General features: G+C 38.0%; 1 protein-coding gene across 4 annotated transcripts in view; it reads right to left on the reverse strand.

Annotated features, from left to right (window-relative positions):
- Positions 1 to 21,541, reverse strand: part of LOC150086925 (receptor-type tyrosine-protein phosphatase S-like) — a 1,004,071-nt gene that overhangs the window by 508,793 nt on the left and 473,737 nt on the right. For all 4 annotated transcript variants that reach the window (XM_090372826.1, XM_090372825.1, XM_090372828.1 and 1 more), the window contains one exon: positions 853 to 959. In XM_090372826.1, coding sequence (XP_090228952.1) covers positions 853 to 959 — 107 coding nt within the window. The remainder of the gene's footprint in view (positions 1 to 852; positions 960 to 21,541) is intronic.

A 21,541-nucleotide genomic window follows, 5' to 3' on the forward strand; every position in this document is an offset into this window, starting at 1 on the left:
ATGCTTGCTACTTTTGTTCTCCCAAAACCATATTTTTATGCTATTTTGCTATTGGGAAACACATGAACAACATACCTGCATGATTAGCCCAACTCAGAGAAAGTTAAATGTTATAATATAAACAATATGAATAACAATTTAGCACATATGAAAATATCATCATCACTATGAAAATATTGCATCTATTTTTTCATTTCTTTCTATACACTGTATGTTTTTCCTTATGCATATTTATTTTCAAATGTCTAATTGCATTACGTTTGTTTCTTTCAAATTGAAAAAACACATCTACGTGCAATACACAAGGCAAATTTGTTACCTTTTCTAGATTTTACAATACACAGAAAGTCCTGCATATCTGTTTTCTGAAATTTTATTTTGTATTTTTTGACATTTTACTGAAAGATATTAATGTGTTAATTAGCTTCACACCACAAGTACAAGGAAATAGCTATACATTACAGAGAACAATGCAGTTATCCCACATTGTTATTTTGCAACTTAGACTAACACACCTGACAGCCAATAAGAAAACAGAAGAAATTCACAGATTTTTTTTTTAAATATTCCAATTTTAACATAGTTTTACTTTTTTTTTTTTTCTTTCATAAAGAAAAAAGATGGAGAAAAGCTATATTACTGCAAAAAGCCACAGAAAAGCTATATTATAATGGTAAAATAGAGAAGAGGGAAAAAAATTACAAACTCTGTTATAAAACCAGAGGATCGGCTGAGTGTGTTTGTAGCATTTATTGTTACATATTATATTATACAGATTTATTTTTGTATTTGAATGCCACATATTTATAGTGACCATTCATTTTATATGCATTTATAATGTTTTTCACTTACCTTATAGCCAGTTATTATTCCATTAGTTACATCAGGAGGTAGCCATGCAATATGAATAGAAGTATCTGTGCATGATACCAAAGACAAATATAATGGTGGTTCAGATACTAGAAATAGACAAAATATGTGATGAATTTGTATCATTTAATTTAATAAACAAATTTAAACAGACCATAAAGGCCACACAGAAATAAATGACCGACTGGTGACTAAACAATCAAAATTTAAACAAATTTAAACAGACCATAAAGGATACACAAAAATAAATGACCAACTGGTGACTAATCAGGGAATATATTCAGGGATATTCACGTGTTGTTGTGGCAAACCCCCAGGGTTCCCCCATTAGCCGCTGTTGTACATCTTGTAAAGAGGCGTGCGGCAAAGCCAGCCATTTGTATGTAGTGTTGAGTGTGCAAGTGTAATGATATATTCTGTTGTTGTGTTGTCGGCCAGCACCTGGCTCTTAGCAAATGAGAAGCAGCAACACCAAGTCACCACATCCCATCCCTGCCACATGGAGGTGACCAGGATCTACAATTGTCTTGCTGCATATACCTAGGACAAGTCCAAAGCAGATGCTAATAGAGAAGGAACAGAAGAAGTGCACGAGGTAGAAGAAGTATGGGAACTGGACAGGATTGGAATAATATAGCAAAGTGGTGGATCGACAGGGGGATCCAACAGGAAAGGGAAGAATTAGGAACAGTAGCAAGGAAATAGCAGAGAAAAAGTAGGAATGTGAAGATTTCATCTCCAGCAGGTACCTTCAATCTTCAAAGTAGAAGATAAAGCATGTTATTTGCACAGTTCATATCTTGAGGAGTGTTCCTGCTCCAAGACAAGGTCACAAATATATACCAAAACACTAAAGGGTACATATATAATTCAATAACTATTTACATCTTCCAAGATGAAAGTTTGTAAGGAGAAAGTCCATATTACACAAGTTCATCTAACTGAACAACTATACTAATGTTATAACAACTGTACAATAATACTAACTATACAAAAAAGCATTGTTGTGCATATATACATGAAAAATAAAATTTATAACACATAATGATCCTGTTTGATCCATTGGATCCAAACAGTGGCAAAAACAATAACACTCTAGTCTAGATCGCTAACTATTCATTAATACACAATAAATACACAGTGTGCACTACTCAATTGTACAGTAACATCCTAAAAGAAACAAAGCCTACTGTATTAATCACCTGGGTTAAGCAGTAGCAAAATCAACAACATTCTGATTTTGAACTCTAAGAAATCATTGATGCCCAACATATACACAATAAAAACACAGTATACAGTAACATCCAAGAAGAGACAAACCTACCAACTTTGAACACAACTATTCAATAGTTTACAGTATATAGAGCAATTACTCACAAGTATTCAATGATACACAATATATATACAAAATGTACAGTATTATCCTAGAGGAAGCAAACCTAAAGTTTTTATAACCTGACTGAACTCAACATCTTCCAAGGTGAAAGTTCATAGAGCAGGAACACCCTACGTCTTCCAAAATATGAAAAGTCCATAAGATTCAGCTAGCACAAACGTTAAATAAACATTCACTTTAGTTATCTAGGACCATACAAGAATCCAATCACTTCAATCAAATATAGTATCAATCACATTACTGTGTTTGCAGAAGAGAATCTCTTCTGTTGAAGGCTCTATCAGCAAAGGTATTAAAGATTACATAAATGTTCTGCAATTGAAATTTTATTCCAGAGCCATTTTATTCCAGCAAGAAAAATTTTCAATGCTGATTTCTAAATCTAGTCAAAGATCACTGTATGTGGGGCAATCAAATAACATGTGATCAGTAGTTTCTTCAACACCACAATGACATAGGGTTGTCGACGATAACCCAAGCTGAAACAATTTGCTGTTGAGACTACCATGTTCAGTAAGTAGAACCATGCCATATAAGCTGGGCAAAAGCCAAAAAGAGTCCTTTTTATAAAATTCCTTAACAAAAGGGAAGAATTCCCTAGTTACAGAACCAACTTCAATTGAATTCCAATCTTGTTGCAATTAGATACAAGAAGAGTGCAAATTCTTTTATTCTCTTGAATCAAGTTGGCACCTAAATCTAGATGAATCTCACCAATCAAAGCAGGGATGTTTTTCTTGAAATGATACTTTAGAAATCTATACTGTACTTCATGGTGAACCAATAAGCTTAACCAAATAAGCTTACCCAATAAGACTTGAAGAGCAGCCATAGAAGTTGTCCTACAAGCCCTGGACATAAGTAATAATGCTGCCCACTGTGCTTGCAGCAGCTGCTTGATAATAGCTACCTTGTCAGCATGGAAGCCACAAGCTCCTGTACCATATGTAATTACTGCCAAAAAGATACAGTTATAATAGAGCCTTAACGTATGTCCTTTTAATCCCCAGTTCTGTTTAGTAATTTGTCTAAGTTTAGCCAATAGGATCTTGCATTTATCTTTTACATATTTGACATGAGGAATAAAACTTCTATGATCATCAAGTAGAATAGCAAGGTACAGTAGAAGAATAGCGAATAGATTGCTCCCTGTACTTTATTATGGGAGGATGCCCAGGATCTAGTCTTCCTTTTAACAACATCTGGTATGTTTTTGTTACTGAGACTTGTAACTTATGAGTAAATGTCCAGCTTGAATTTTTCCTAGAATTGCCATTTACCAAGATCGTAAGGACATCAGCATAAGCAATCATTTCTACATTCTGAAAACTCTTGCAAAGCCATGTGTCAAAAACAATGGTGACTAAACAAGTATTCAAGTATTCATTTGTTAAGAAGCGGAACCCACAGTTTCCTCTGTTAGCTGCTGTTATTCATCTTGTGGTGGAGCTAAAACGCCAAAGCCGGCCATTTTTGTGCAGAGTGTTGTAGTGTGAATGTGTAGTGTTTGTTCTGTTGTTGTGTAGCAACCAGCATCTGGCTCTTAGTAGATGAGAAACAGAAATGCCCGGTCGCCACGTCTCACCTTCCATCCCTGCCACAAGGAGGCAGCCAGGATCTACTGGTGATTAAACAATCAAAATTTTAATTTAGAAGAAAATTCCCAGATGCTAAGCAGGGTTTTTTTTTTATTGTCGCAACTTGAAAAATTCAGCAATAACTGCTAAAAACTACTAATAGAAAAACTACTAAATACTAATACAACTACTAGCATAGAAAACCATAACATACACAGAACAATTTTGCAATATATACAAAGATTAATACACTTACAGAGTAATACCCAATCACTTACACCAACCACCTTAATAGAGTAACATTAACATAGAACAACCATAACAACAACACTGCCTAACAAATTTTAAAAAAGGTCCTCTATCTGCATTTCTTGGTGTTTATTTATGAATTTGGGTATGTATAATGATTCTGAATATATCTCAATCTGAATATTCTGATATTTTGAATATCTGATTCTGAATATAATGACTCTGACGGTATGCTACTGCAACAGAATCTAGAAAACTTTGGCAGATGGGCTTAGAAACTGCAACTGAAGTTAAACATTGACAAATGCAAAATACTGCATATGGGTAGCAGTAACCCAAGAATAACATACCAATTGTGTGGTACTAAACTCAGGTAGCCAAGACAACTTATGGGATTTTATTAATGATATACAGGAACTTTGCTAACAGGGATAAGGAGGCGATTATCCCATTGTATAAGGGGCAATAGTCAGGCCACATTTTGAGTCCTGCATATAGGTCCAGAGGCCTCATTTTTGGAAGGATGTAGAGCTGCTGGAATGATTATAGAGAAGGGTAAAGAGATTGGTGAGGGGAAAAAAAGGTGCTCTTACCAAGAAAGGTTCCAGTTCTGCAAATTGCAACATCTAGAGACCAAGTACCTGCAAGGTAATCCAATTGAGGTGTTAAAGACTTTGAATGGACTGAGCAAAAACTGATGGATTTTTCCTTTTGTTCAGACTATGCACATGAGGGAGCATAAATTCAAATTGAGAAAGAATGGCTGCAGAACAGATGTGGAGAAGTTTGCCTTGAGTGGTTGATTGCTGGACAAACTTTCACCTGTTGTTGTGGAAATTGATAGCTTAAATAAATTAAAGGAAGAACTAGACAAACTACGCTGAACAACAAATTTTAGGTCATATCTTGTTATGGGTATGAAAGTAAGTTTACTTTATAGATTTTGGGGTGCTAAAAATGGAAATAGTGCTTAAAATGGCAGATTAGCTCTTGCATTCGAAAAAGTAGTTTTTTTATATTTATACAAGGTATTTTTTATTTATATGGCAGTAAGATGCAGCTACGAACATACGTGTATTGAAGATGGGACCTGTTCACCTTTTTCTTGTTTTCAGCTTCGGGTGTATCCCATTTCGCCATCCAATAATAATCAGATAACATAGTGGAACTCCATTTGCTTTTGTATCTTTGTTCCATCACTGCGATGTCTTGATGGAAGCACTCACCATGTTCGTTGCTGATGGCACCCAAGTTTAGTGGAAAGAAATCCAGATGTGAGTGCAAGAAATGCATCTTCAATGACATGTTTCACCCTAGTTTTTCATAAGAAGTAATGAGATGAAAGAGCATCGTTTATTCATATCTCACAATATGAGATATGAATAAACAATGCATTCATACTACCTGGGTAGTAGAAATGATGGAAGCTCCATACCCATGCATAAACAACCTCTTTCATATTCTTAGACATTCAGTCAAGAAATATTTTTCGATTAAACCACTCACACCATCGAGCATCTCTCATATTGTGGAGTTATACTTCATAACTGGGTTGTCACTATTGCAACATGATTTTGCACCACAACCCAAACGGTGCCATCTGGGTGGTGGTGCACATCTGAGAATAAGTAGCAGTAGTCTCTATCAGAGAAGTGTTACTTATTCAAAGTAGTGCAATACTTAGGCAACTCATTGTGAAGGTGTTCACAATATGAGATGTGAATAAACGATGCATTCATACTACCTGGGTAGTAGAAATGATGGAAGTGTCATACCCATGCATAAACAACTTCTTTCATACTCTTAGACATTCAGTCAAGAAATATTTTTCAAGTAATGAGATCTTCCAAAAGCTGCCTGTAGTTGCCAGATTTAAAATTTCCTAGAAAACCGGTCAAAACATTTTGATAGGCTTTCCACACTGGTTTCTCACTATCACTAAGGACACGTTTGAACTGTTCATCTTTGAAAAGTTGTCATGTGTGGACCAATGAAAATGCCTGCCTTAATTTTCTCTGTACTAAGTCTTGGGAATTTCTTTTGCAAGTATGTGAATGAAGGACTGCTCACTTCCAAAGCCTTCAGAAATTTTTCATGAGCCCCAGTTTGATGGGTAGTGGTAGAAGCAAACCTTTATTTGGATCTACCAGACGTTCAAATGCTACATTCTTCATTCCAGGTGTTAATGATTTTCGTACAGGCCAACTCGTCTTCTCGTAGTGCATATCCTTGGCAAGACAATCTTGCAGAAATAGCAACAATACTTAGTAACCCTTTTGTAGTCCTAATAAAATGGCAATTACCTTTAAATCACCACATATCTGCCACACATACTTCTGATTGTGTACACCTAAGATGATGTTCTCCATGTTTGCGTATGTTCCTTTTTTGTGGACGGCATACATATGAGCTATTAAAGGCAGCATATTTCCATTGTGTAATAACACAGCCTTAAGGCTAACCTTAGAAACGTCTATAAATAGTTGGCATTTTTTGGGAATATGTCTCATGTTCATTGCTGCCATCAGACTATCAACATCCTTACAAACAGTGAGTTCACCTTCTGTTTGACAGAAAAGCTCTACCTTATTCTTCAGCAGTTTGAGATCCCTGATGAAGTCATTAAGACCAATTTCAGTGATCTTCTGTGGTTCAGAAGAATAAAGGTTTGGACAAAATGGTGGATCCCTTGAAGTAGATGCTGCTGTACTTCTCTGTATAAGGCAGTGGTCAGGTCTCCGTATAAACCACTCCTTGTCCTGGTTGCCTACTTTACACCCAAAGTACAAGAAGTAGGCTTTTTTGTAGCTCAAGTTAAGGGATGCTTTCTTGAAGCTAACATGACTTCTCCACATATACAGCAGAAGTCATCAGGACAATTCACACAATTATGGGGCATATTAATCTTACATGACACAAATATTACACAAAAAGTGGGAATCTCACAGAGAACAACCGTTAACTGAGAACAAATCATGCGGTATATAGCCACATTCGAGGATTACTGCAACAGAGTCGAAGATGCATTTGAGGTGACAAAATCTTATCATGTGATGCAGAGTGAGGTGACAGTTCCTGATTGTGTGATAAGGACGTGGTGGTACTGAAACTGCAGTGTTGCCATGCATTTTGCTGAGAGCCATAGTTGATAATAGTAGTAGCAGTAGTAGTAGTAGTGGCATGTGATGCAAGAAAGCATGTGTATGAGCTTATGCAGCATCAGCCAAAAAAAAAAAAAAAAAATCACACCATTCCCTCCAAATGCCTGTCCAGTTCCTTTTTAAATTTATTCAACCTATCAACTTCTACAACAGATGGAAGTTTGTTCCAGCAATTAACCACACGCTGGCTGAAGGCAAATTTCCGCAGATCTATTCTACATCTGTCCTTTCTTAATTTGAATTTATGCCCCCTTAGGTTCGTAATCTGAACAAGTGGAAGGATCCCATCAGAATTCAGCGTGCTCAACCCATTCAAGGCCTTATACACCTCAATCAGATCACAGCGCAGGTGCCTAGTCTCCAGCCACTGCAATTTGCAGAACTTTAGCCTCTCTTGGTAAGAGGATCCCTTCATTCCCCTCACCAATCTTGTTGCCCTTCTCTGTACACGCTCAAGCAAATCTACATCCTTCCTAAAATTAGGCCTCCAGACCTGTACGCAGTACTCTAGGCATGGCCTGACCACTGCCTTATACAGAGGGACAATCACCTCCTTTTCCCTGCTAGCAAAATTCCTATATATCATTGACAAAACCCCATGACCTGCCCTGGCAGCCTGTCTGCATTTCTCAGAAAACTTCATATCTAACTGTACAATTACTCACAGGTCTTTTTCATTTTCTACCACCGAGTGGGCAGGTGCGGGAGTGCAGTAGCACACGCTCTTTGAGTAGACTGGGGTTCAAGCCCCTGACTGCTGAATACGGTCGATCTGCCAACCCGCACTGGACCAGAATGGCAGATTATGGTCCATTTCCCTCAGCATGAATTGTTGAAGAGGCTTCCATCCTGCAGTGGGTTGATAATGGCTGCACTTTACTTTTTTTTTTACCACACAGTTGGTACGTTTCTCTGGGGTTACTTCTACCCATATGCAGTACTTTGCATTTATCAAGGTTAAACTTCAGTTGCCACTTCTTAGCCCATCTGCCCAAATTATCTAGATCCTGTTGCAGTAGCACTGCCATTGCTGTCATTAACAACCCTGCCAACCCTTGTATCATTTGCAAACTTCGACACTAAACCTGATATACCTTCATCAATATCACTGATAAATATACAAAACAACAGTGGACCCAACACCGAACCCTGTGGGATTCCACTAAAAACATTAGTCCACGAAGAGCAACTAGCTAATATGAGACCCAACCCAACTGGAATTAGAAAACAAGAGCCAATTGACAAATTTTAATATAATTTTCATGTTCAGCAACATAAAATTAACCAAGATTGGATATTTTTGTTTTCATAACATTATACATGTTGACCAATGATGTTGTGTGGATAAAATGGAAAGTCTCTCTCTCTCTTTTTGTTTTTTTTTTGGCTGATGCTGTATATGCTTGCTTTCCTGCATCATATATCACGACTAATCTTAGTTTAACATAGTATCACTGCTTTGCTCAGAAATAAAAGAAAAGTAAATATACAATAATACTGTATCAGAGTTATTAACAATATTTAACTGTTGTACAGAATTTAGTATAAATCCATGCTACCAGTAAAGGATAAACTAAAAAATGACAAATTAAAAAGTAGACATTCTCCTCAAGTTAATCAAAATTTTTTTCTTAAAACTGTCATTTGACTGGCTCTGTCTTTTGTGATCAGTGTGATAATCCCAAACTAACAACCAGAATAGTTATCCATCATAGCTTCATCACACTTTCCTTAGTACCTAGTCGGGCGCCTCCGTAGCCAGGTGGGAAGGAGCAGTAGTGCGTATCACATGCTTCTTGATTAGACCGGGGTTCGAGCCCGTCACCACCAAATACGGAAAGGTCAGGGAATGACCACCGCATATCCCGGAGAAATACGGCCTTAGTTGCTAATGCTGCTAAAAACCAAAACAACAACAGTACCTAGTCAACATTGATTGTATTTTCTGGCAGAATCTTTCCTCATGCTCTTCACTAACATTGCCAAGATTTCGTCTGAAAAAAATTCAGGTGAGAGTGTAAGCACACCTTGACTGACATTCTGTATCCCATTCTTCCATAATTTTTGATCATCTGGTTCTTTGTGATTTTCTCTTGGTAAAAATTCACTGTGAAATTTTCCAAGAAAGCTATTCACTAAAAGGCAAAATAACTGGCAGGCATATCAACCAGCATTAATCGTTTTATCTTCAAGTTCTTGTTAACAATCCTGCCAACCTTTGTATCACCTGCAAACTTCGACATTAAGCCTGATATACCTTCATCAAAATCACTGATAAATATACAAAACAACAATGGGCCCAACACCGAACCCTGGGAGACACCACTAATAATCTTAGCCTACGAAGGGCAGTGTCCATTGATTACCACTTTCTGTACTCTCCCACTCAACCATCCTTTTATCCATTGCAGAACCTTGCCCTTAATGCCATACTGCTCCAATTTGTACAGCAGTCTACCATGTCCAACAGGATCAAAAGCTTCACCTGAAATCCAAGTATATGATATCAAAATTATTTTTTGCATCCAGTTCCTTTGTTACCACATCATAGTATCCAATCAAATTGGTCAGACAAGACTTTCCCCTGACCAATGCATGCTGTGTCTGAATTATTACTGCTGTCTTGTCTAGATGATCCTGCAATGCTTCTTTAACCAGTGACTCCATTATTTTCGCTGGAACAGAAGTCAAACTAACAGGTTTGTAATTACCCGTGCCACCCTTTGTTCCCCCTTTGTGAATTGGAGATACATTTGCACATCTCCAATCAGTGGGGACTTTCCCCTGAGTCCAAGGATGCTCTCATAATAATGGCTAAGAGTTTGCTTACTTCCTTTGTTACCTCCTTTAATATAACTGGAAAGATCCCATCTACCCCAGGAGCCTTTCTTATGTTTAACTTCAACAGTTTCTCCTTTAAACTTCCCAAACACTTCCTAGTTCAATTCACAAAAATACGTAGGCTTAATTCTAATCTCAACGATGTTCATTTCCACTTACAGTCTGCAAAACCCGATGTACTTTTTCTGACAGAATCTCAGTTATCGGTTGATTCAACTACTGCTCATCTCAGTTGCCCAAATTATTCGCTGTAGGATTCCTTGCACCTCAAAGGTGGTACTTGTGCATATGTCTGTTCCGATATTCCCTGTCAGAGACTTGATAATTTGGAATCTCCTCTTTTCAATCTTCTCTGGCTTAAATTCTGTCTACTTCATTGTGTCAAATTCATCTGTCGCCTGTACCGTTCGCCCAACCCCGCTAATCACTTGGAGCTCTTTGACTAAAGAGAGGATTTTTACAACTTGACTGACTCTCTTCAAAAATTACAGCTGTGAGTTGCAGGCTCCGAAAAAATGATAAGTTTTTGCCTTTTTATTTACATAATTGTTATTTTATATTGTACTTAATACATAGTCTTATAGTTATAGTTACGCTGGTTATTTTTATTTTAATTTAGATAAACAGTTTTAGTAGATATACGTAATACTTAATATATGTAAAACCGTTATTTCGTTTGAATCTTGCAGCCATTGTTTTTGTATATAGTGGTAGGGAATTCAAATTTTTAATTGAGGTAGTTAGGTAGCTCTAACGTATAATTTATAGAGTAATACGCTTCACTGTTTCTATTAGATAGTGTAGTATTGACATTTAATTAATTTAACTTATTGATTTTATTAATTTAAGGTATCATGCCCCAAACTAGAGCAGCAAAGCAACGGGCACAAAGTGGCAGGAGTGCTGTGACTCAGGGGAGAACTGAGGAGGGTGATTCTCCAATACATCAGAGCCTAAAAATATGTGCGACTTATGAAATGTTTGCCGAACTCTCTGGAACGGAATATGATATTGCCATGGGGGATGTCTTTGTGTGTGCGCAATGTAAGGAGTGTAAGGAAATCAGGCGACAACTCAGCATTGTTATGGGCCTATATGAGAGTTTGAAGGACAGGGTGGATGCCCTCGAAAGATCTAAATTGAGGGGCCCATCAAGCTCTCAGCTGCCCACATCAACGCCACAGCTCGCACTTGGTCATCACGCAACACAGCGGCAACCCCCAAAGCAGAATGCGCTGGTCCCACAGGAACTAGTAGTTGTTGGTGAGTCTATTGTCAGGGAAACGGGAAACATGCTTTGTAAAAAGGATAGGTGGAACAGGACCAGGGTATGTCTGCCAGAGACAAAAGTTGATGACGTTGTAGAGCGGATATCACCTTTTAAGGACACAAAAGGTGATATATTTGTACACGTTGGCACTAATGATATTAGGAGCAGGAGACCGGCAGACTTATTTAACAAGTACAGGTCACTGTTGAACAAAAGCCAAGAATTAGGGTTGAATTTGAAAGTGTCTGCAATTCTGCCCAGACACGATAGAAGGGAGTATATGATGAGAGCCTTGTCGATCAATTCGGCCCTGGAAAGAATGTGCAAGGCTCAAGAGGAAGAATTGTTTTCAGCCTGGACTGTACTTGTTAACAGGAGAGACTGCTTCTATAGGGATGGGATACACTTAAATAGAAAGGGTGCAAAAATATTTGCTAATGCTATCGAGGCAGTGTTAGGTGGATCAGAAAACTGATAGCTTGGGGGGATACAAGGACTAATAGTTTAACAGTAGCCATAGGCAGAGGTGAAGGTGATTCTTGCACAACTTCTATTCGAATAAGTAGCGACCTGGAGCGTGGGGTGTTGGGGATTTCAGGGACGGATGGCAGTCATCCTGAAACAGGTGGGTATATTGGATGTGTTAGGGTAACTAGGAATAGGAGTAGGAGCATGTATGCTTGCATGTATACCAATGCTACAAGTACAGTAAATAAATTTGATGAATTTGAAGTGTTGGTCAAGACATCAAAGGTGGATGTTGTTGGGATAGCAGAGTTTGGTGTCACACAACAGATATAAGGAATGCTGAACTGGAATTTGGGGAGTACAATGTGTACAGAAAGATAGACAGGATAGAAAGGGAGGAGGTGTTATGCTATTAATTAAGAAAAACATAAAATCAAAAGAAGTGCATCCAGTTGATATAGATGAACAGTGCACTGTTGAGTCAGTTTGGTGTGACATAAGCACTGCGAAAGCAAAAATAAGAGTAGGAGCGTGTGTGTTATAGGCCTAATGACTCGAATGAGTACAATGAACAATTGTACAGAGAAATACAGTGGGCTAGTAAATCGGAATGTCTTATAATGGGGGATTTTAACTTCCCAGATATTGACTGGAACTTGTGGGTTGGTCACTCACACACTAGTCAGACTTTTATGGATTTATTGGATGATTGTTTTCTGCAGCAGCATGTTCGAGAGGCAACCAGAGAAAGTAATACTCTTGATCTGGTTATCAGCAGTGATCATTCGTGTATTAAGAAATTGCAGATAAAGGAACCACTAGGTGGCAGTGATCACAGTGTACCGATGTGGGATTTACTTAAAGATTTAATTACCATCAGGGGTAAAGGAAAGGATTTTTGCTTCCGTAAAGGTGAGTACAGTGGTCTCCGAAAGTTTTTAAATTCTGTACAGTGGAATCAACTGATGATGTTACCAACAGTAAATTCTAAGTGGGAAGCATTCAAGCAATTAATCGTGGATGCTACTAAAAGTTTCATACCTATTAAGAAATATTGTTCAAGGTTTAGGCCTAAATGGTTATCTAATGAACTAATGAGACTTGTAACAAAGAAGAAAAATGCATGGGATGCATATAAATTATCAAACGACTCAGAAGCCTATGGCAAATATAAGCTAGTCTCTAATCAGGTCACAAAGGAGGTTAAGCAGGCGAAGGCAGATTACGAGAAATCCTTGGCAACAGATGCTAAGAAAAACAGCAAGAATTTCTTTACTTATATAAACTCTAAAAGGAAGGGGATGAATCTGATTGGTCCACTTGACATCGATGGTTCAATTGTTGATGATCCTGCTCAGATAGCAAACAAACTGAATGAGTATTTTGCATCTACATTCACACATGAGCAGTTATTAAGGTTTGAAAATGGCAGAAGGCTATCAAATTGTAGCAGGATGCTTAATGATTTTGTAATAACTGAAAGCAAAGTGGAGGAGAAATTGTTGAAGTAAAACATACGAAAAGCACCTGGGGTTGATGGGATCTATACAGTTATAATAAAGGAGGCGGCAAAGCAACTAAGCAAACCCTTAGCCATAACTATGAGAGCATCCTTGGGTTCAGGGGAGGTCCCCACGGACTGGAGATGTGAAAATGTATCCCCAATTCACAAAGGGGGATCGAAGGGTGATACGAGTAATTACAGACCAGTTAGTTTAACTTCTGTTCCGAGTAAAATAATGCAGTCACTGGTTAAAGATGCATTGCAGGATCATCTAGACAAGACTGCAGCAATAATTCAGACACAGCATGGGTTTGTTAAGGGAAAGTCTTGTATGACAAACTTGATAGGATATTATGATGTGGTTACAAAGGAACTGAATGCAAAAAATAATTTTGATATCATATATTTGAATTTCAGGAAAGCTTTTGACACTGGCGCATGGAAGACTATTGTACAAATTGAAGCAGAATGGTATTAAGGGTAAGTTGCTACAATGGATAAAAGGATGGTTGAGTGGGAGAAGACAGAGGATGGTAATTAATGGGTGCTGCTCTTCGTGGACTAATGTTATTAATAGAGTCATACAGGGTACGGTGTTAGGTCCACTGTTGTTTTGTATATTTATCAATGATATTGATGAAGGGATATTAGCATTAGCATTAGTAGAGGCATATGATGCAAGAAAGCAAGCTTATGCAGCATCAGCCAAAAAAAAAAAAAAAAAAACCACTCCCATTTCACCCCTCCGTTCGTTCGAAATACCTGTCCAGTTGAGCTTTAAATTTGTTTAGGCTATCAATCAACTTCAACAACAACTGATGGAAGTCGGTTCCACCAACCAACTACCCGCTGGCCAAAGGCAAATTTCCGCACATCTATCCGACATCCGTCCTTCCTCAATTTGAATTTATGCCCTCTGAGGTGATTATTCTGAGCAAGATGAAGAATCCCATTGGCATTGAGCATGCTCAAACCATTCAAAGCCTTATACACCTCTATCAGATCACCTCGCTGGTGCCTAGTCTCCAGACTCTGTAATTTGCAAAACTTAAGCCTTTCTTCGTAAGAGCAACTCTTTGTTCCATTCACTAATCTTGTTGCCCTTCTCTGTACCCGTTCCAGCAGCTCTACATCCTTCTTGAAATGAGGCCTCCAGACCTGTATACAGTACTCATGATGTGGCCTAACCATTGCCTTATACAAGGGAATAATCACCTCCTTATCCCTGCTAGAAAAATTCCTGTATATCATTGACAAGACACCATGAGCTACTCTTGCAGCTCGTCTGCACTGCTCAGAGAACTTCATATCTGCCTGCACAATTACCCCCAGGTCCTTTTCATTCTCCACCACTGTCAGTGTAGTACCGCAGAGTTGACACGTTGCTCTGGGGTTACTGTTTCCCATATGTAGTACTTTACATTTGTCAATGTTAAACTTCATTTGCCACCTCTCAGCCCATTTGTTCAACCTTTCCAGATCCTGTTGCAGCAGCATAGCGTCAGTAGTGTCCTTAACAACCCTGCCAACCTTTGTATCATCTGCAAACTTGGACATTAAACTTGATATCCCATCATCAATATCATTCATAAACACCGAAAACAACAACGGATCCAACACTGAACCCTGAGGAACTCCACTAATAACATTAGTCCATGTTGAGCAGTGTCCATTGATTACCACTCTCTGTCTTCTGCCACTCAACCATCCCCTTATCCATAGCAGCAATTTGCCTCCAATGCCACGCTGTTCCAATTTGTGCAGCAGTCTTCCATGTGCAACAGTACCAAAAGCCTTTCTAAGATCCAAATATATAATATCAAAGTTATTCCCTGCATCCAGTTCTTTTGTGACTACATCATAGTATCAAATCAAATTGGTCAGGCAAGACCTTCCCTTAACAAAACCGTGCTGTGTCTGAGCTATAACTGAATTCTTGTCTAGATGATCCTGCAGTGCTTCTTTAACCAGTGCCTCCATTAATTTACCTGGAACAGAAGTTAAACTAACAGGTCTATAATTACTTGTGTCAGCCTTTGATCCTCCTTTGTGAATTGAGGTTACATTTGCACATCTCCAGTCTATGGGTACCTCCACTGAGTCCAAAGAAGCTCTCATAATTATGGCTAAGGGTTTGCTTACTTCCTTTGCTGCCTCCTTTAATATAACTGGATAGATCCCATCCACCCCAGGTGCCTTTTCTATGTTTATCCTCAACAATCTGTCCTCCAATTTCCTCTCAGTTATTACAAAATCATCCAGCTCACTGCCAATGTTTACTTTACCTACATCATTCTCCTTCCTGAATAACTCCTCATGCGTGAATGTAGATGCAAAGTACTCGTTTAGATTGTTAGCCACCTGAGCAGGATCCTCAACTGTTGAACCATCAATATCTAGTGGACCAATCTGATTCATCCCTTTCCTTCTCGAGTTTAAATATGTAAAGAACTCTTTTCTGTTTTTCTTTGCATCCTTTGCCAAGGATTTTTCGTAGTCTGCCTTTGCCTGCCTAATCTCCTTTGTGACTTGGTTACAGACCAACTTATATCTACCATAGGCTTCCATGTCACCCATTAATTTGTATGTATCCCATGCATTTTTCTTCTCTGCCTCATGTCTCATTAGTTCATCTGACAACCATTTAGGCCTAAACCTTGAACAATATTTCTTAGTTGGTATGTAAAGCCTGGTAGCCTCCATGATTAGTTCCTTGAATGCTTCCCATTTTGAGTTTGCTGTTGGTAACATTATCAGTTGGTCCCACTGTATAGAATTTAAATACTGTCTCAGACCATCATAGTCGCCTTTACGAAAACAAAAACCCTTCCCTTTACCTCTGATGGTAAAGGGAAGGGTTTACCTCTGATGGTAAAGGGAAGGGTTTACCTCTGATGATATCAGGCTTAATGTCGAAGTTTGCAGATGATACAAGGGTTGGAAGGGTTGTTAATGGCAGTAATGGCAGTGTGCTACTGCAGCAGGATCTAGATAATTTGAGCAGATGGGCTAAGAAGTGGCAAATGAAGTTTAACCTTGACAAATGCAACGTACTGCACATGGGTAGAAGTAACCCCAGAGAAACGTACCAACTGTGTGGTACTACACTTAAGGTGGTAGAAAATGAAAAAGACCTGGGAGTAATTGTGCAAGCAGATATGAAGTTTTCTGAGCAATGCAGACAGGCTGCCAGGGCAGATCATGGGGGTTTGTCAATGATATATAGGAATTTTGCTAGCAGGGAAAAGGAGGTGATTATCCCTCTGTATAAGGCAATGGTCAGGCCGCCTTGAGTACTGCGTACAGGTCTGGAGGCCTCATTTTAGGAAAGATGTAGATTTACTTGAGTGTGTACAGAGAAGGGCATCAAGATTGAAGGTGAGGGGAATGAAGGGATCCTCTTACCAAGAGAGGCTTAAGTTCTGCAAATTGCAGTGGCTGGAGACTAGGCACCTGCGCGGTGATCTGAATTCTAATGGGATCCTTCCCATCAGAATTCAGATCAGGAAGGATCCCATCAGAATTTACGCTGAATTCTGATGGGATCCTTCCACTTGTTCAGATTACGAACCTAAGGGGGCATAAATTCAAATTAAGAAAAGACAGATGTAGAATAGATGTGCGGAAATTTGCCTTTAGCCAGCGGGTGGTTAATTGCTGGTACAAACTTCCATCTGTCGTTGTGGAAGTTGACAGGTTAAATAAATTTAAGAAGGAACTGGACAGGCATTTGGAGGGAATGGTGTGATTTTTTTTTTTTTTTTTTTATATGGCTGATGCTGCATAAGCTCACACACTTGCTTTATTGCATCACATGCCACTACTACTACTACTTTCTCCAGTCCAACTTTCCTAACAGTGAGGTAATTTTCCTTGGTGATTTTAATGTTCACAACTCCAGCTGGCCTCAATTTTCTAGTCACACAGACCCATGGGTTCAGGGGCTTTTGCAATTACTAATGATCTTGCACAGATTGTTCATTTACCTACAAGAATACCAGACAATCCTAATCATAGAGCCAACACGCTTGATCTTTTTAACCTTCTAAGTACACCTTTGAAATGAGTGGTCCTTTAGGCACCTCAGATCACAACTTGATGATTGTCTCTTCTCCAATGGAGCCTTTATCTCATGGCTATTCTCACATTGTACTGTCTCACAGTTCATCTCATTTTGCATTACAAGAATGCAAAAATGGGATGACCTGCGAGATTTCTTTTCTTATGTTCCTTGGTCAGATTACTGTTTCAAAACTTCTGATGTCAACATTTGCTCAGATCGTGTCAGTGAAATTATTCTTATTGTAATGGAATCCTTTATATCACACTCCACTTTGAAATCTTGTCCTTTATCTAAACCTTGGTTTTCCAATAAATGTGCTAAGGCTGTTCGAGAGAAGGACAATGCATATCATAATTGGCTTGTTTCCAATTCTTCAATTTCATTTTCTGCCTACACCAAAGCTTGCAACAATTGTAAAGCGGTTATTAATCAGTCCAAACTAGATTTTGAACTAGGCTAAGAGTAGAAAACTTTCTTCTTGCCCTAATTGTAGCCGAGCATTCTGGTCTCATGCCAAAGCTATTGGCCACAACTCTTGCCCATCTCTTCTCTCACATCTCTGAAAACCAGATGGTTCTGTTGTCACTTCAGCCAAGGATAAAGCTTACCTGCTAGCATCCCATTTTTCTTCCACTCTTGTATTAATGATCTTGGTAAAACACCTCCCACCATTCCCAATGTGCTCCATTCAATGCCTCCTGTCTTCCGTCAAAAGGATGTCAGAAGGATTTGGAAAAATCTTGATACTAAGAAAGCTCCAGGTCCTGCTGGTATTTCTCCACTTTTCTCAAAACCTGTGCTCCTGAAATTACTCCTGTTCTTTTCTGCCTTTTTTCACTTTCTTATTCCAAAGGTGTTTTTCCTTCTGTTTGGAAATTTGCTTATGTCCAGCCAGTTCCTAAAAAGGGTCACAAATCCCTCCCATCCAATCATCGTCCCATTACAATTACTTCTACTCTTTCTAAAGTAATGGAGAAATCAATTAACTGCCAACTCTTAAACTACCTAGAAACCTTCCGTCTGATCAACAATCACCAGTATGGATTCCGTCAGTGTCAATCCACTGGTGATATTATGGATTATGTTACCCATTTATGGACAGATTCAATGGAAAATTTTGGTGAAACACAAGCAGTTCCTCTTGACAATTCAAAGGCTTTCTATTGTGTTTGGCATAAAGGTCTTCTAAACAAGCTTCCATATTATGGTTTGCCAACTGTTTTCTGTAATTGGTTATCTGGTTTTCTCTCTGATTGCTCACTAAGGGTGATGGTAGATGGCTCTCTGTCTTCTGATTTCTCCACTAATGCTAGTGTCCCCCAAGGTTCAGTTCTTTCCCCCACTCTTTTCCTTTTATATATTAATGACCTTCTTCCATTGACCGGAAATCCTATCCATAGTTTTGCTGACGATATCACATTTCATTCCACTTTCCATTTTGGGAAATCTTGCCCTGCTCAATCAGCTTCAACTTCTCGAATATCTGCTAATAATTCCTTAAATGTCGATCTCCAGACAACTCTCCAGTGGGGCAAAGACAACTTAGTTGATTTCAATCCTTCTAAAACTCAGTCTTGTCTTATATCTCACAAAAACGATTCTTCTGCTCCTATGCTTATCTTTGGTGACACTCCAATTTCTAGGCAAAATGATATATCTCTTTAGGGGATTACCCTGACTTTTAATGTCTTTTGACACAAGCATATTACAAATATTGCTTCCTCTGCATCTAAATATCATCTTTAGGTTAATTAATGACTCCTCTCTAACAGAGTCACTCCACTTGGCGTCTGATAGACATACTGTTTCTGCTGCATGCCTTTTCTATACATACTTCCACGTGCACTGTTCTTCTGAATTGGCTTCTATAATTCCCACTCTCTCTCTTTTAAAACACTCCGAACATGTGCCGCCAACAGCCAACATCCATTTACTGTCCAACTTCAAACTCACAGAACCAACTTTTCATCTTCCTCGTTTATTCATTCAACTGCCATTTTCTGGAACAACCTTCCTTCATACGTATTTCCTGAAAATTACAGTCTACAGATGTTCAAGTCTAATGTCAACAAATATCTTCTTTCGTCTTCTCAACTTCCAACCCAAGCATGGTACTAAGTACTATAGGTTCTAATACCTCTCGTGTTTGGAGTTTTCGTTAAAAAAAAAAAAAAAAAAGGGAAAGCTAATCATTTTGCCAATTTTCAGGTAATTTATGATAAATTGTGTGTGTCTTTTGACCATTTTAAAACTTATTTGTAGTAGATGTATTAACAGTGGTGCCTCACAGAACAAATTCTGAAAATACTATCCTTTCATGATAAAAAAAAAATTGCAATTAGCATGAACTTTACACGTAATTTTGACACTCATGCTTTTTTTGGACTGAATCCAACAAGGAAAAACATGGTGTGCACATGCTCAAAAGGTATTGTGGTAAGCCCCACTCACAATTTTTTAGCCACTATTATGTGTTCAAGAATTATAAGATCATTCACCAAATTTTTTGATCAAACCTTATATATTAGATATACTACTCTTAGCTATTTTATGTAAGAATTCAAACATAAAACAAGCAGTTAAACAGTACCAAACTTCTGTAAATAGCTGAAATCACCTAGCAAAAAAATAACCAAAACTGAAAACCAAAATAGCAACACAAATGGTGGCACAAAACCTGGCAGGTACTTGCTGCATATAATTCCAGGTAATCAAATTACACAAATTTTTACTATTAATTTCTACTACTGAAGTAAGAGTGTCTGTATTTTGGAAGGTAGAAAGAATTGCAACTTCAAACCAATAATTAACATGCAATGGAAATTTCAGAGCAGCATCCAGGAGGTGATGATACAATTACCAGTTATACTAGGATTCCTATATATTATGTTAATGAACTGATAGACACTACACTATTTCATCACATGGCAGATTAAGTAATTAATTATTGAAATGATACAATTTTAAAGGAATTGAACCACCTCAATGCCAAAAGCCTAAACTGGTTTAGTATTTAGAAGTATTTCTTTAGTACTTCTTTCTAGATAGCAAAAAATGTCACCCAAATAACAAACCCAATTTCACAAAAAGGTGTGCAGCCCCTTTTTTTTAACACATTTTACACACATTTTAACACAAAGGCTCTTTTTTTATGACTACCACAGCAGGGACATTTTCAACACTAAGCACTTGATAGCTTAGAGAGAGAGGGAAGGAGGAGGAATCCCACAGAATAACTTTCTAATTAATTAATCTTTTTGTTAAGACAAACACTAAAATGGGATATAGCTTGCAATCACTTTGATTACTAACAACAGAATCATTACAAAATGGCACATTTTGTAAAGCCATCACATCACATCTTTGTCAAATTTCACTAATAATACTTGCTGTTTTGTTTTTCTGCATCCATATATATATATATATATATATATATATGTTCAACACATCACAGAGGAAAAGTAAATTCTGTCTTAAACAATGCTAATAACTATTCAGACGACACTCTCATCTTCATTTTGAAACAGTACATCAATTTTTGAATTTATTTCTATGAAGTCCATATTGTTCTTATCTGTTTGTCTGATTAGATTATATTTTTCTCCAACTGAAACTGAAAAATCATATCTGCATACAATTCACAAAGCAAATACCTATCCAGATTCTATAACAGCAAGACTTTTGTGGATTTATTGGATGACTGTTTTCTACAGCAACATGTTCGAGAGGCAACCAGAGGAAGTAATACTCTTGATCTGATTATCAGCAGTGATTCTTCACGCATTAAGAATCTGCAAATAAAGGAACCACTAGGTGGCAGTGATCACAGTATACTGATGTGAGATTTACTTAAAGATGTAACTACCAACAAGGGGAAGGGTTTTTGCTTTTGTAAAGCTGACTACAGTGGTCTCAGAGAGTTTTTAAATTCTATACAATGGGATCAATTGATGATGTTACCAATGGTGAATTCTTAATGGGAAGCTTTCAGGGACTTAATTTTGGAGGGTACCAGGCTTTTCATACCAGCTAAGAAATACTGTTCAAGGTTTAGGCTGAAATGGAGGTCAGATGAATTAATGAGGCTCATGGCAGAGAAGAGAAATGCAAGGGGATACACATAAATTATCAGGCGACACAGA

This window comes from Mastigoproctus giganteus, chromosome 4 (genome assembly GCF_048544385.1).
Source record: "Mastigoproctus giganteus isolate SK-2022 chromosome 4, ASM4854438v1, whole genome shotgun sequence".
Lineage (NCBI taxonomy): Eukaryota > Metazoa > Arthropoda > Arachnida > Uropygi > Thelyphonidae > Mastigoproctus > Mastigoproctus giganteus.